The sequence below is a fragment of the Sebastes umbrosus genome, chromosome 24 (assembly GCF_015220745.1).
Source record: "Sebastes umbrosus isolate fSebUmb1 chromosome 24, fSebUmb1.pri, whole genome shotgun sequence".
In the NCBI taxonomy this organism is placed as follows: domain Eukaryota; kingdom Metazoa; phylum Chordata; class Actinopteri; order Perciformes; family Sebastidae; genus Sebastes; species Sebastes umbrosus.
Window position 1 is genome coordinate 942590 of NC_051292.1, and position 12593 is coordinate 955182.

The 12593-nt window shown below is 38.2% G+C and overlaps 1 protein-coding gene across 2 annotated transcripts; it reads right to left on the minus strand.

Annotated features, from left to right (window-relative positions):
- Window positions 1-183: 183 nt before the first annotated feature.
- On the minus strand, window positions 184-6677 carry LOC119483406 (dynein light chain Tctex-type 1-like). Of its 2 annotated transcripts, XM_037761502.1 has the most exons (6): window positions 6632-6677; window positions 5529-5603; window positions 3748-3789; window positions 2724-2847; window positions 1375-1452; window positions 184-679 (listed from the first exon to the last, which is right to left on the minus strand). In XM_037761502.1, exons 2-6 carry the CDS (start codon window positions 5565-5567, stop codon window positions 606-608), a joined length of 357 nt encoding a protein of 118 aa, XP_037617430.1. In that variant the 5' UTR covers window positions 5568-5603; window positions 6632-6677; the 3' UTR covers window positions 184-605. The 2 variants fall into 2 exon arrangements, with proteins under 2 accessions (XP_037617430.1, XP_037617428.1); XM_037761500.1 differs by lacking the exon at window positions 6632-6677 and having other exon boundaries at window positions 5529-5693.
- Window positions 6678-12593: the final 5916 nt, after the last annotated feature.

Consider the following 12593-nt stretch of genomic DNA (forward strand, 5'->3'; position numbering starts at 1 on the left):
TCTTTCTACTTCTGCTTTACATCTCAGAGGTACTGTACTATAGATACTTTTACATTAACCATCACTGATGAATTAATTTAAAGTCTTAGAGCACAATCAGCAGAAGTGCATCTGAACGGTGGATAAAATAAAACAAAGAAGTGGAAGTGTAGATATAAAATCAGTAGAATAAATAAGCCGTTGTGGTGTTTTCTGCCTTTATTGATTTAAGATAAATGACTGAATACTGCTGTTTGCTCATAAAATCTCTTCATGTTTATTTTCCTGCTCCGAGTACAAAAATCCTCTCTCTTTGTTGACATGATACACATGATAAACATCAGAAAACACAGAAGAAGAAGAAGAAGAAGAAGAAGAAGAAAGCGGTTGATAAATACAGCTAGATGTGACACTACTAAAACACTGCAGTGACAAGAGAAGATAAATACATTAAGATGATGATGTGTGCATGCATCAGAAGGCTGAAAATACAGTTGTGTTCTTTTCCTTTAGAGGTTAAAGGTCAAGCTTCCAGCTGTATGGCACTTGGTGGCCTCCTGCTGTTCACAGGAACACACTGCAGCACTACTCCTCTGGTGGTACTGGTTCTTATGAGTGTGTGTGTCCTATGCGACAGCCACAGCAAACACACTGACCACACAGTACATGGTGCGGTTTTCCCACCTCACGGTGCAGCTTCCTGCACACACATCAACAACAAGTAGGTGAGTGAGAATGCAGTACTTTTACTTGTAGTGGAGTATTTTCACAGTGGGGTATTAGTACTTTTACTGAAGTAAGGCTTGGAATGCAGTACTTTTACTTGTAGTGGAGTATTTCTACAGTGTGGTATTGGTACTTTTACTGAAGTAAGGCTTGGAATGCAGTACTTTTACTTGTAGTGGAGTATTTTTACAGTGTGGTATTAGTACTTTTACTGAAGTAAGGTTTGGAATGCAGTACTTTTACTTGTAGTGGAGTATTTTTACGGTGTGGTATTAGTACTTTTACTGAAGTAAGGTTTGGAATGCAGTACTTTTACTTGTAGTGGAGTATGTTTACAGTGTGGTATTAGTACTTTTACTGAAGTAAGGCTTGGAATGCAGTACTTTTACTTGTAGTGGAGTATTTTTACAGTGTGGTATTAGTACTTTTACTGAAGTAGGGTTTGGAATGCAGTACTTTTACTTGTAGTGGAGTATTTTTTACAGTGTGGTATTAGTAAAATGAGACAAAACATCAGAAGAGAAGAGACAGGAAGAGAACTAAACAAGAGCAGAATACAACAATAGAAAACAGAAGTGACCTGAATGAAACACTGGCAACAGATCAACCTAAAAACAATAGATACACATAGCTCTACTTGATGAGGTTTTTATTATCAGAGTGTCTTACCGTCCATGGCCGTGTCCCAGTAGCAGGAGTTAGCTGTGTGGAGGCCTGCTCCTGTTTTCTGCATCACAGCACATGTCACTGTAAGGAGAAACAGTCCCAGTAAGCACTTTATTACATTTTGGATTCTAATTTGAATATTTTACTTAGATGCAGTCACACCTACAACTTGTTTACTTCCCTCTTAAATAGACACGAGTCTGGGGAAATAGTGGAAGTAAACAAGTCGCCATTATTGTGGTGGCGTCTCACTACAATACATGCATGTTTGAATGCCAGCTGTCCTAAGAGGAGTACAGTTTTCTACGTTTGCCTTTACTTTCTATTAGGGCTGTCAAAGTTAACGCGATAATAGCTCAGTTTTAAAGCTAGATTGAAGATACTGGTATCATATGAGAGCCTAAAAAATTCATTGGTACCAACCATGTCATTCTAACTAGCTAAGTAATGCTCCAAACTTACGCCGCCACATGATGGTTTTACATCGGCACACAGCGGCACACACACGTCGTCGGTATGGAAGTTACAAACATAAAGCTGCAATTTATCACAACTACCAACTATGTCATAATATCTTGTCATGATTCATATCATGAACAAGGTTAAATAACACTTCAAACTTTCTCTAAATTTTGGCGAGGAAAATCTGCCATGTCCATTTTCAAAGGGGTCCCTTGACCTCTGACCTCCAGATCAGTGAATGTAAATGGGTTCTATGGGTACCTACGAGTCTCCCCTTTACAGACAGTTTGGGGGTAAGTCATAGTCAAGTCAGCACACTGACACACTGACAGCTGTTGTTGCCTGTTGGGCTGCAGTTTGCCATGTTATGATTGGAGCATATTGTTTTATGCTAAATGCAGTACCTGTGAGGGTTTCTGGACAATATCTGTCATTGTTTTGTGTTGATAATTGATTTGCATAAAGCATATTTGTCCACTCCCATGTTGATAAGATTAATAAATATTTGACAAATCTCCCTTTAAGGGACATTTTGAACAAATAAAAAAATGTGCGATTAATCTCGATTAACTATGGACAATCATGCAATTAATCGTGATTAAATATTTTAATCGATTGACAGCCCTAATATTATTATTATTATTATTATTATTACTTATTTGAACCAAAACAACGATCTTTGCCTAAACCTAACCAAGTAAACCTAAAAACTAAGTAAACCTACGTTAGGAGTTTATTTTGAAAAGACACTATGCATGTAATGCGTGGAAACTGACACCTAGAGCGTCATATTTTGAAGCGTAAGGCCATTGACCAAGCGGCGGTGTTTGACGAGTTGGGAGTGAGAACGTGTTGACACATCTGAAACCACAGTGGCAACACAGACATACCGATGTACTTGTACGGTTTCCCCTGTTTGACCAGCTGTGTAAGGCAGCGCTCCACGATGCTGGCGGTCCATTTGTTCACCTGACTCTGGCTGTAGTCGTCACCACCCACAACGTTCTCGATACACTGAGATAAAGACACAAACACACACATTCATGAGTGTTTACAGTCATGTGGAAGTCACTGGGTGCTGTTTCACCCTGAGGAGACTGAAATAAAGAGGCAACACTGTTGTGCACTTCACTAAATACCCCCGTTACAAACCCGAGTACAGTTTTAACCAGATTATTGAAGACCTCCTAAATACATGATCCACTATTTGTAAAAATTTAGAAGTGCACCAGTGAAATAGAAGACAAAAATATGACAGAAATCAGTCTTTAAAACAGCTTCACGGGGTTGTTGGCTCATGTCTTCCAAATTTCATCCAATTTCAATTTTGATCTGACATGTTTTACATTATTTCAGAGATGAGTACCTCTAACATTGAAACCGATTCTTTTAATAATCCTGTGCACATCTGAATCAACAGTGAACCTTTACAGCAGCAAAATACAACGAATACTCTGCTACTGTTATAATGTGGCTGGTTAATATTTTAATTCCTAACATTTGGAGGAACTAGAAGTCAATTTACATGTTATACCTCGGCAGTGCAGCATAGATATCATGCGTGAGAAATACAGACAATATGATTAGGGGATTATCTAGGCTGTTTGTTTTTATGTTTTCCGTCTGTGTTTTTCATTTATTGATTTAATGTGATTGCATTCATTTACAAAACATCATTTGGCTCAATTTAGTTGGTAAAAAGAATGACAAATGAAACAATACATTCCCAAAAAATAGATTAAATAGGTCTGAAGTTTCCTTCAAAGACCTTTATCACTAGTTTGTAATTATAGAGTCATAGTTAAGAGATGGAACAAGCTAATGTACGGTCTGATAAAGCGGAATAATAAGAATTTAAAGCTATTCAAAATAGAGGAAACAAAAGGAAACTTGATGTTGAAGGGTTAACATTACCTCTTTGACAATATTATCAGCTTCTTCAGAGTTGAAGGAGCCCTGGAAAATGGGAAGCAACAGACAAATATGAGTCAATGTAAGTTATCATACATACATAGTTTATATACATTCTCATTAAAAAAAAAACAGATTACAGTATTTAGACACAAAACATATTAGGAGTTTATAAAATATGATGTTTTGTTCTCAATTAAACTACCCAACAGGTTATACAAGTCCATAAATCGATTAGTTAATAGATGGACAATTAATTGCTAGCTATCTTTATGTCATTTTCCATGTAAAAACATTTCCTGGTTCCAGATTTGCTGCTTTTCCTTTTAATGTTGTTAATAATATTAATGTATTAGTACTAATATTGAAGCAAATATCGTGAAGGTGTCACTGGATCTTTGTGATGCCATTTCTTACTATTTTTACAAATCAAACAATCAATTGATTAATGGAGAAATTAATCAGCAGATTAATCCATAATGAAAACAATCATTAATCAAAATGAGCTCCAGCTCAGCCATCTACAACAGTAACATCCTGCTTTTACATTAATGCATGAGTAATAGTAATCTAATTATAGAATAGATAACAGTACAACAGTCACATTTTTATATTTTAAATATAAACTGGTAAACTTGTGTTTGGTGGATTATTTCTCTGTTGTTCCAATGTTAATGGTCATTGTATTATACATGGTTGTAAAGCCTGTTTATTGACCTTCACAATGATGTCACACTTGTGAGGATCATGCATTTGTGGGATGAGCAGCACAGCTGATTATGTGGGGAGCGCCCAAGAAAGATTTGCCAAAATGCTCTGCCAATGCCCTAGCTAGCTGCATTAGCTACTAGCTAGCTGCCCTAGCTACTAGCTACTAGCTACTAGCTAATGCAGCTAGCAGCTAGTAGCTAGTAGCTAGGGCAGCTAGCTAGTAGCTATGGCAGATAGCTAGTAGCTAGTAGCTAGGGCAGATAGCTAGTAGCTAGTAGCTAGGGCAGATAGCTAGTAGCTTGTAGCTATGGCAGATAGCTAGTAGCTAGTAGCTAGTAGCTAGGGCAGATAGCTAGTAGCTAGTAGCTAGGGCAGATAGCTAGTAGCTAGTAGCTAGGGCAGATAGCTAGTAGCTAGGGCAGATAGCTAGTAGCTAGTAGCTAGGGCAGATAGCTAGTAGCTTGTAGCTATGGCAGATAGCTAGTAGCTAGTAGCTAGTAGCTAGGGCAGATAGCTAGTAGCTAGTAGCTAGGGCAGATAGCTAGTAGCTAGGGCAGATAGCTAGTAGCTAGTAGCTAGGGCAGATAGCTAGTAGCTAGTAGCTAGGGCAGATAGCTAGTAGCTAGTAGCTAGGGCAGATAGCTAGTAGCTAGGGCAGATAGCTAGTAGCTAGTAGCTAGGGCAGATAGCTAGTAGCTAGTAGCTAGGGCAGATAGCTAGTAGCTAGTAGCTAGGGCAGATAGCTAGTAGCTAGGGCAGATAGCTAGTAGCTAGTAGCTAGGGCAGATAGCTAGTAGCTAGTAGCTATGGCAGATAGCTAGTAGCTAGTAGCTAGGGCAGATAGCTAGTAGCTAGGGCAGATAGCTAGTAGCTAGTAGCTAGGGCAGATAGCTAGTAGCTAGTAGCTAGGGCAGATAGCTAGTAGCTAGTAGCTATGGCAGATAGCTAGTAGCTAGTAGCTAGGGCAGATAGCTAGTAGCTAGTAGCTATGGCAGATAGCCAGTAGCTAACTTGGACGGGACACATCTCAGAATAGGTAGATATAATATATAGAAATAGATTTGGGGTCAGACCTCGCTGCCGTTCTGATATTCCTCCATTCCTCCTGTCATCTGTCGCGGCTCCACGGCGGACCACTGCTCCTCCTGCTGTCAACAACAGACTGAAATACAGAGAGAAGAAGAAACTCCAGCTGTCAACAACAGACTGAAATACAGAGAGAAGAAGAAACTCCTCCTGCTGTCAACAACAGACTGAAATACAGAGAGAAGAAGAAACTCCTCCTGCTGTCAACAACAGACTGAAATACAGAGAGAAGAAGAAGAAACTCCAGCTGTCAACAACAGACTGAAATACAGAGAGAGAAGAAGAAACTCTAGCTGTCAACAACAGACTGAAATACAGAGAGAGAAGAAGAAACTCCAGCTGTCAACAACAGACTGAAATACAGAGAGAGAAGAAGAAACTCCAGCTGTCAACAACAGACTGAAATACAGAGAGAGAAGAAGAAACTCCAGCTGTCAACAACAGACTGAAATACAGAGAGAAGAAGAAGAAACTCCAGCTGTCAACAACAGACTGAAATACAGAGAGAAGAAGAAGAAACTCCAGCTGTCAACAACAGACTGAAATAAAGAGAGAAGAAGAAACTCCTCCTGCTGTCAACAACAGACTGAAATACAGAGAGAAGAAGAAGAAACTCCAGCTGTCAACAACAGACTGAAATACAGAGAGAAGAAGAAACTCCAGCTGTCAACAACAGACTGAAATACAGAGAGAAGAAGAAACTCCAGCTGTCAACAACAGACTGAAATACAGAGAGAAGAAGAAACTCCTGCTGTCAACAACAGACTGAAATACAGAGAGAAGAAGAAACTCCAGCTGTCAACAACAGACTGAAATACAGAGAGAAGAAGAAGAAACTCCTGCTGTCTACAACAGACTGAAATACAGAGAGAAGAAGAAGAAACTCCAGCTGTCTACAACAGACTGAAATACAGAGAGAGAAGAAGAAACTCCAGCTGTCAACAACAGACTGAAATACAGAGAGAGAAGAAGAAACTCCAGCTGTCTACAACAGACTGAAATACAGAGAGAAGAAGAAGAAACTCCAGCTGTCAACAACAGACTGAAATACAGAGAGAAGAAGAAGAAACTCCAGCTGTCAACAACAGACTGAAATAAAGAGAGAAGAAGAAACTCCTCCTGCTGTCAACAACAGACTGAAATACAGAGAGAAGAAGAAGAAACTCCAGCTGTCAACAACAGACTGAAATACAGAGAGAAGAAGAAACTCCAGCTGTCAACAACAGACTGAAATACAGAGAGAAGAAGAAACTCCTGCTGTCAACAACAGACTGAAATACAGAGAGAAGAAGAAACTCCAGCTGTCAACAACAGACTGAAATACAGAGAGAAGAAGAAACTCCAGCTGTCAACAACAGACTGAAATACAGAGAGAAGAAGAAACTCCTGCTGTCAACAACAGACTGAAATACAGAGAGAAGAAGAAACTCCAGCTGTCAACAACAGACTGAAATACAGAGAGAAGAAGAAGAAACTCCTGCTGTCTACAACAGACTGAAATACAGAGAGAAGAAGAAGAAACTCCAGCTGTCTACAACAGACTGAAATACAGAGAGAGAAGAAGAAACTCCAGCTGTCAACAACAGACTGAAATACAGAGAGAAGAAGAAGAAACTCCAGCTGTCAACAACAGACTGAAATACAGAGAGAAGAAGAAACTCCTCCTGCTGTCTACAACAGACTGAAATACAGAGAGAAGAAGAAACTCTAGCTGTCAACAACAGACTGAAATACAGAGAGAAGAAGAAACTCCAGCTGTCAACAACAGACTGAAATACAGAGAGAAGAAGAAACTCCTGCTGTCTACAACAGACTGAAATACAGAGAGAAGAAGAAACTCCAGCTGTCAACAACAGACTGAAATACAGAGAGAAGAAGAAGAAACTCCAGCTGTCAACAACAGACTGAAATACAGAGAGAAGAAGAAACTCCTGCTGTCTACAACAGACTGAAATACAGAGAGAGAAGAAGAAACTCCAGCTGTCAACAACAGACTGAAATACAGAGAGAAGAAGAAGAAGAGCTCCTCTTCTTCTTCTCTCGGTTTCTGGCGGATCGCAACCAACTTGAAGGTGCATACCGCCACCTACTGTACAAGAGTGTGTAACATCATGTCCTATACTCTTAAATTCTATCCACCAATCCTGTGTCTCTTAAGAACATTAATAATGCCTTCCTGGTGCCTTCAACCCCCTCACCCTCTGTTCCCAGTATCCCCATCAGATCCCAGTCCCGTCCCTCCTCTCTGATCTTTTTCTTTCAGCCTCATACTTTTTACATTGAATTAGGATATGCTGCACATTTTCTTTAACACCACAATCCCCACACATGTCACTGTTCCTTTTCCCCATTAAAGCCAAAGTGCCATTAAGACCTGTGTGATCCAGTCTGAGTCTTGTTATGATGATTTCTTCCCTTCTGTTCCTTTCTTTATACGTCTTTGTTATGACCGACTTTTGTATTTTGAAATATCTCCTTCCTTTCTGGTCCTCCTCCCATCTTTTCTGCCATATCTCAACTCCTTTCCTTTTAATCACAGCTTTTCCTTCTCCTTTCCCAAGTAGAACTGGTACTGTAATGTCTTTTTGCAGTGAACTTTTTGCTAGATTATCTGCAAACTCTTTTCCTTTCACCCCCTCGTGTGCTGGAACCCAACAGAATAATACATCTATACCCCCTCTGTGTAGTCTTAGCAAGCTATAGTACAATTCAATGATTAGATCTTGCCTTACAGCTTTTGTTGAATGTATACTTTCCAAAACAGCTTTTGAATCCGTGCATATCACCACTCTGTCAGGTCTGACCTCCTCAACCCACTGCATTGCAATGATGATTGCCACTATTTCTGCTGTGTACACTGATACCTGGTTTGAAATTCTTTTGGAAATAGATATTTTAAATTCTGGAATATATATACCAACTCCCACACACTCCTGTTTATTTTTGGATCCATCTGTATATATTTTGAGATCATTATTATAGCTGTTCCTGAGGTACACACTTGTTTTAACTCCCACTTCATTTACTTGCCATTCCCTTTTCTTTTCAATGATACTCATGTCTATTTTAACTTCTGGGAGCAGCCAGGGGGGTACGCTGCTTATTGGTGTGGACCTGGTGAACTCTAAGGCCTCTAGTCCTTACTTTTTCTTCCATTGTCCATCCAAATCCATACCCTTGAAACTTAGAGTATTCCCAGCAGTTTTGTAATGTTACCTTTGTAGGATTTTCTTCTCCGCTTCCTTTTAACCTGACCCAGTATGCTAGAGCTAATTTCTCTCTTCTTAATTCAAGTGTAGTCTCTCCTGCTTCAATTAATACTGCATTAATGGGTGTTGACTTAATAGCTCCGATACATAACCGTAATGCTCTACACTGTACTCTATCCACTTTTTGTAATGATGTCTTTGCTGCTGCTCCATAAACTATACAACCATAATCTTTTGTTGATCTCATGATCGCCCTATATAGTATGTCAATCAATGACTGTTTATCTGCCCCCCAGTTACATCCGTCTACAGCTCGTAGTCAATTTATTACTTTTTTGCATTTTGTTTCCAGATGTTTTATATGAACATTCCATGTATATTTACTAAGATATATCTATACTTACAACATCAGATGTATGAAGGTGATACGATTGTACAGTCACGGCTGTTTGTGTCCCAAGGTTGTAGAACCATACGTCCATCTGAAAGCATAAACAGAAGAGAGACAGAAAACATTAGGGAATGGTTTCCAACATATTTTAGAAATTAACTTTGATGTAAAGTTCCCTTTGCCACACAATGTCTTTCAAATGTTCATGTTGTACAAAAGGCTGAAAGGTCAATCAGTGTAAAAACATGGAACTGATGATTACTCACCAGATAGCCGGACCTCCCTATGTATTGTATAATAATTCCGCAGGTTGAAAAGGAATCGATGTGTGGGGGTACTTTGATGTCGGTTGACACATTAAATACCGTCACAGCAGCCCCTTTTGTAACTCCTCCATCTTCCAACTTCAGACAGTCTTGTGCGGTGTCAGATTGGTTATTTTTAAAACACATTGAAACAGATGAATTGATGGTCACCTGTGAAACCAGAGAGACACCAATGATGAAGTAACAATATTAATCTTTTCAAGACTTTGACTCAACAGCAGCATAGTTTCATCTCATTTAACATTTAGTTAGTTACATTTATTTCTCCGTGTTTAACTCTAAGTGGTTTTTAATTAATCAAAATAAAACCTGTTCAAGTCAATAACGATATCTAAACATCTTTCTCGTACCTTTTTTCTCGTACCTATAGTTTTACTCTTTGAGGCTTATAATAATTTGGTAATGCTCTATTTTATGGCTCTGTTATTTCTCTATAATTTCATAATCATCTCTTGGATATTTTCTGGAAAGAACTATGAACTTTGATATTGATCTCAGGGTTTTAGTTTGCTCAGTTAGTTGTGTAGAGTTTAATAACAGAGGAACGGCTCCATTTTACATTTTTTATAATTTTTTTCCCAGACAGTCAAACAGTCTGTCTGTTAGATAAAAACACAAACATGGTTTCATTTTACTCACATCCAGGAATGTGTAACTGCGTCCATAAAAGCTGATGGGACACGAGCTGATGTTGGTCGTTTTAGACAGATTGAGGTCGACCTGGCTGGCAGCAACTACAGCGTGAATGTGAAGCAAAACAAACATCATACATCAATCCATCACGACCAACTTTACACTGTTTATTCCCAATTCACACCTCTGATTTAAAATAACATTCATCATCGTCATGAATTCTGGGTGTAAAAGATTAAATGAATGAATAAAATAAACATTTAGAAACACTTCATTTTACAGGTCCACAAATGTCATGGTAATTTGGTGATAATTAGCAAGTAACCTATTTGAAATTTATTTGGAATAACAGCCAAATTATCCCAATATTGACCTCAAAAGTTATCAAAAATTACAATAAACATTATTTAATAATTGTACTCCACTATTTCCCAGTAGCTTATTTAATACATTTCCAGGAAAAGAATACAAAGTGAATTGATATACTTTATTTCCATGTCTGCTGATAAATAGATAATAATTAGAAAATAACTTCTTTGAAATTTCTAAAAAAACTCCCTGAATCATGACATTAGCTTCCAGGTTACATTTGTGTCCCACAATGGTGAGATTTGTTCCTGTGATGAAGTGTCTTCTATTAGTTTTAGTTTTCCACCTCCGATGAAGAGTAGCTGCTTCTCAGCCTCAGGGCCCTATTTTAACCATTAGATACTATTTTAGCATATAATTATTAAATAATGTTTATAATAAAGTCATTTTTTATCAATTTTGAGGTAAATATTGGGGTAATTATATAATAATGATAATAGTAATAATAATTATTTTGATAATTATTAATTACTTTTGATAGTCTTTTTAATGTCTTTTTGAGCTTATGTACCAATGCAAATTGGTGCCTTATTATTAATATATATTGATAATTTATTAATATGAAGTTTATTGATATTAATAATTATCTTTAATATTTCCTAATAACCAGACCAGCTCCTATCTGCGTCCCAAACAACTGAAAACGTTTCAATGGCTGCTTACCTGCCAGCAGGAGGAGCAGTGCAGCCGGCTTCATGATGGAGCCCCGAGCTGGGAGAGATACAGGTCACATAGTAAGAGACTGCAACACACTTCATTTAATCCATTCATACAGTATAAGGGATAGTGCTCATCAAACCTTTCTTGCATGCTGCATGGGGTTATTAAAAGGTTTCTTACTGTATCTAAAATCCATTAAATGGACCCTGACTGATTACCTTAAGTTGTAGCTTGTTCACTAAATTACTGCGACTGCAAAAGGCTCCATGTGAACTCTTTTAGATGAGGCCCATGCAGTCGCAGTGAGTGAAGGTGATGAATATAGATTGTGAGTGGAGAAAATGCAAAGCATGTTGTTATCAATAGCAGTAGTACTAGTGGTGTTTAATTTGACGTATTTGGAAATAAATAATAAATCAGTTTTTCTTTTATCATCCAATGAACACATGTTTACGGAAGCCCTGAAAGGCAAGCGAGAATTGTTTTTTCTGATGATCCAAGTCTGATCTAAATTATTTTCTCTCCTGTGTTTATGACTTAAGAACAGGTGGATTTTTTTTTGCCAAGATAATCTTTCTAAGTTCCTTTTTTGTCATCTGTGAAACAAGAGATTTGTTTTACCTGTTTCACAGACAAAAAAAGGAACTTAAAAAGATTATCCTGGCATAACATAATCCACCTGTTCTTAAGTCACAAACACAGGAGAGAAAATAATTTAGATCAGACTTAGAAAAATTCTCCCTCGCCTTTCAGGGCTTCCGTACAGTTTGCATCTGAGTGTGTCACACTTAAAGGTAATGAAGAAACTGAAAAGTGGTTGATGTTATGAGGAACTTCAGTTTCACCATACAATATAACAAGAGTAACTCATCAAATGAAAAGAACTGAAACAAAATAAACAGGAACAACATGAAAGCAGTGTAATAATAAGCTTTTTAAATGTGGAACAGAAGGGGGCTTTATTCCATAGTGTTCAAGCTAAAAGACTCAACAACAGCTGGTGCAGAATAAGGAATTAATAGATCAGAAATACTTTGAGAGTAACCAAAAGAATCTCAAAATGATAAAATTAATATTTCTAAATCATTTTAATAAGCAGTGCAGTATTTTTCTTTGTTTTCCTGAAGTCACTGCAGACTGAAAATTAATATTCTTGTCGATACACTGAGTTACCATGATGCATCTTGATAGAAGCAGAATGATTTTAAAGACCAGCGGTCATCCTGTTGGTGTATAAGCGTCGTCTACCTGAAGCCAGGCAGAGAGAGGAAGAGTGTGCAGCTTGTCTTACCGTCTGGAGGTCGGGTGGAGCAGCAGGGAGATGAAGCTCTGTAGATGGAGGTCGGTGGTGAACCACTCTGGGACGTTGCTGCTCTCGGGCAGATGTGTCTGCTGTGTGCCTCTCTCTGTCTCTTTTTATGCAGGTACTTCTCATCACGCCCCTTACATTCTCAAAAACTCCCC

Coding starts and splice junctions, on each gene's coding strand:
- LOC119483406 (XM_037761502.1), bottom strand. CDS start 5,567: ATGACAGGAGGAATGGAGGAATATCAGAACGGCAGCGAG. Junction 1,453..2,723: donor GAAACCGTACAAGTACATCG/GTATGTCTGTGT, acceptor TTCTCCTTACAG/TGACATGTGCTGTGATGCAG. Junction 680..1,374: donor CTGGGACACGGCCATGGACG/GTAAGACACTCT, acceptor ATGTGTGTGCAG/GAAGCTGCACCGTGAGGTGG.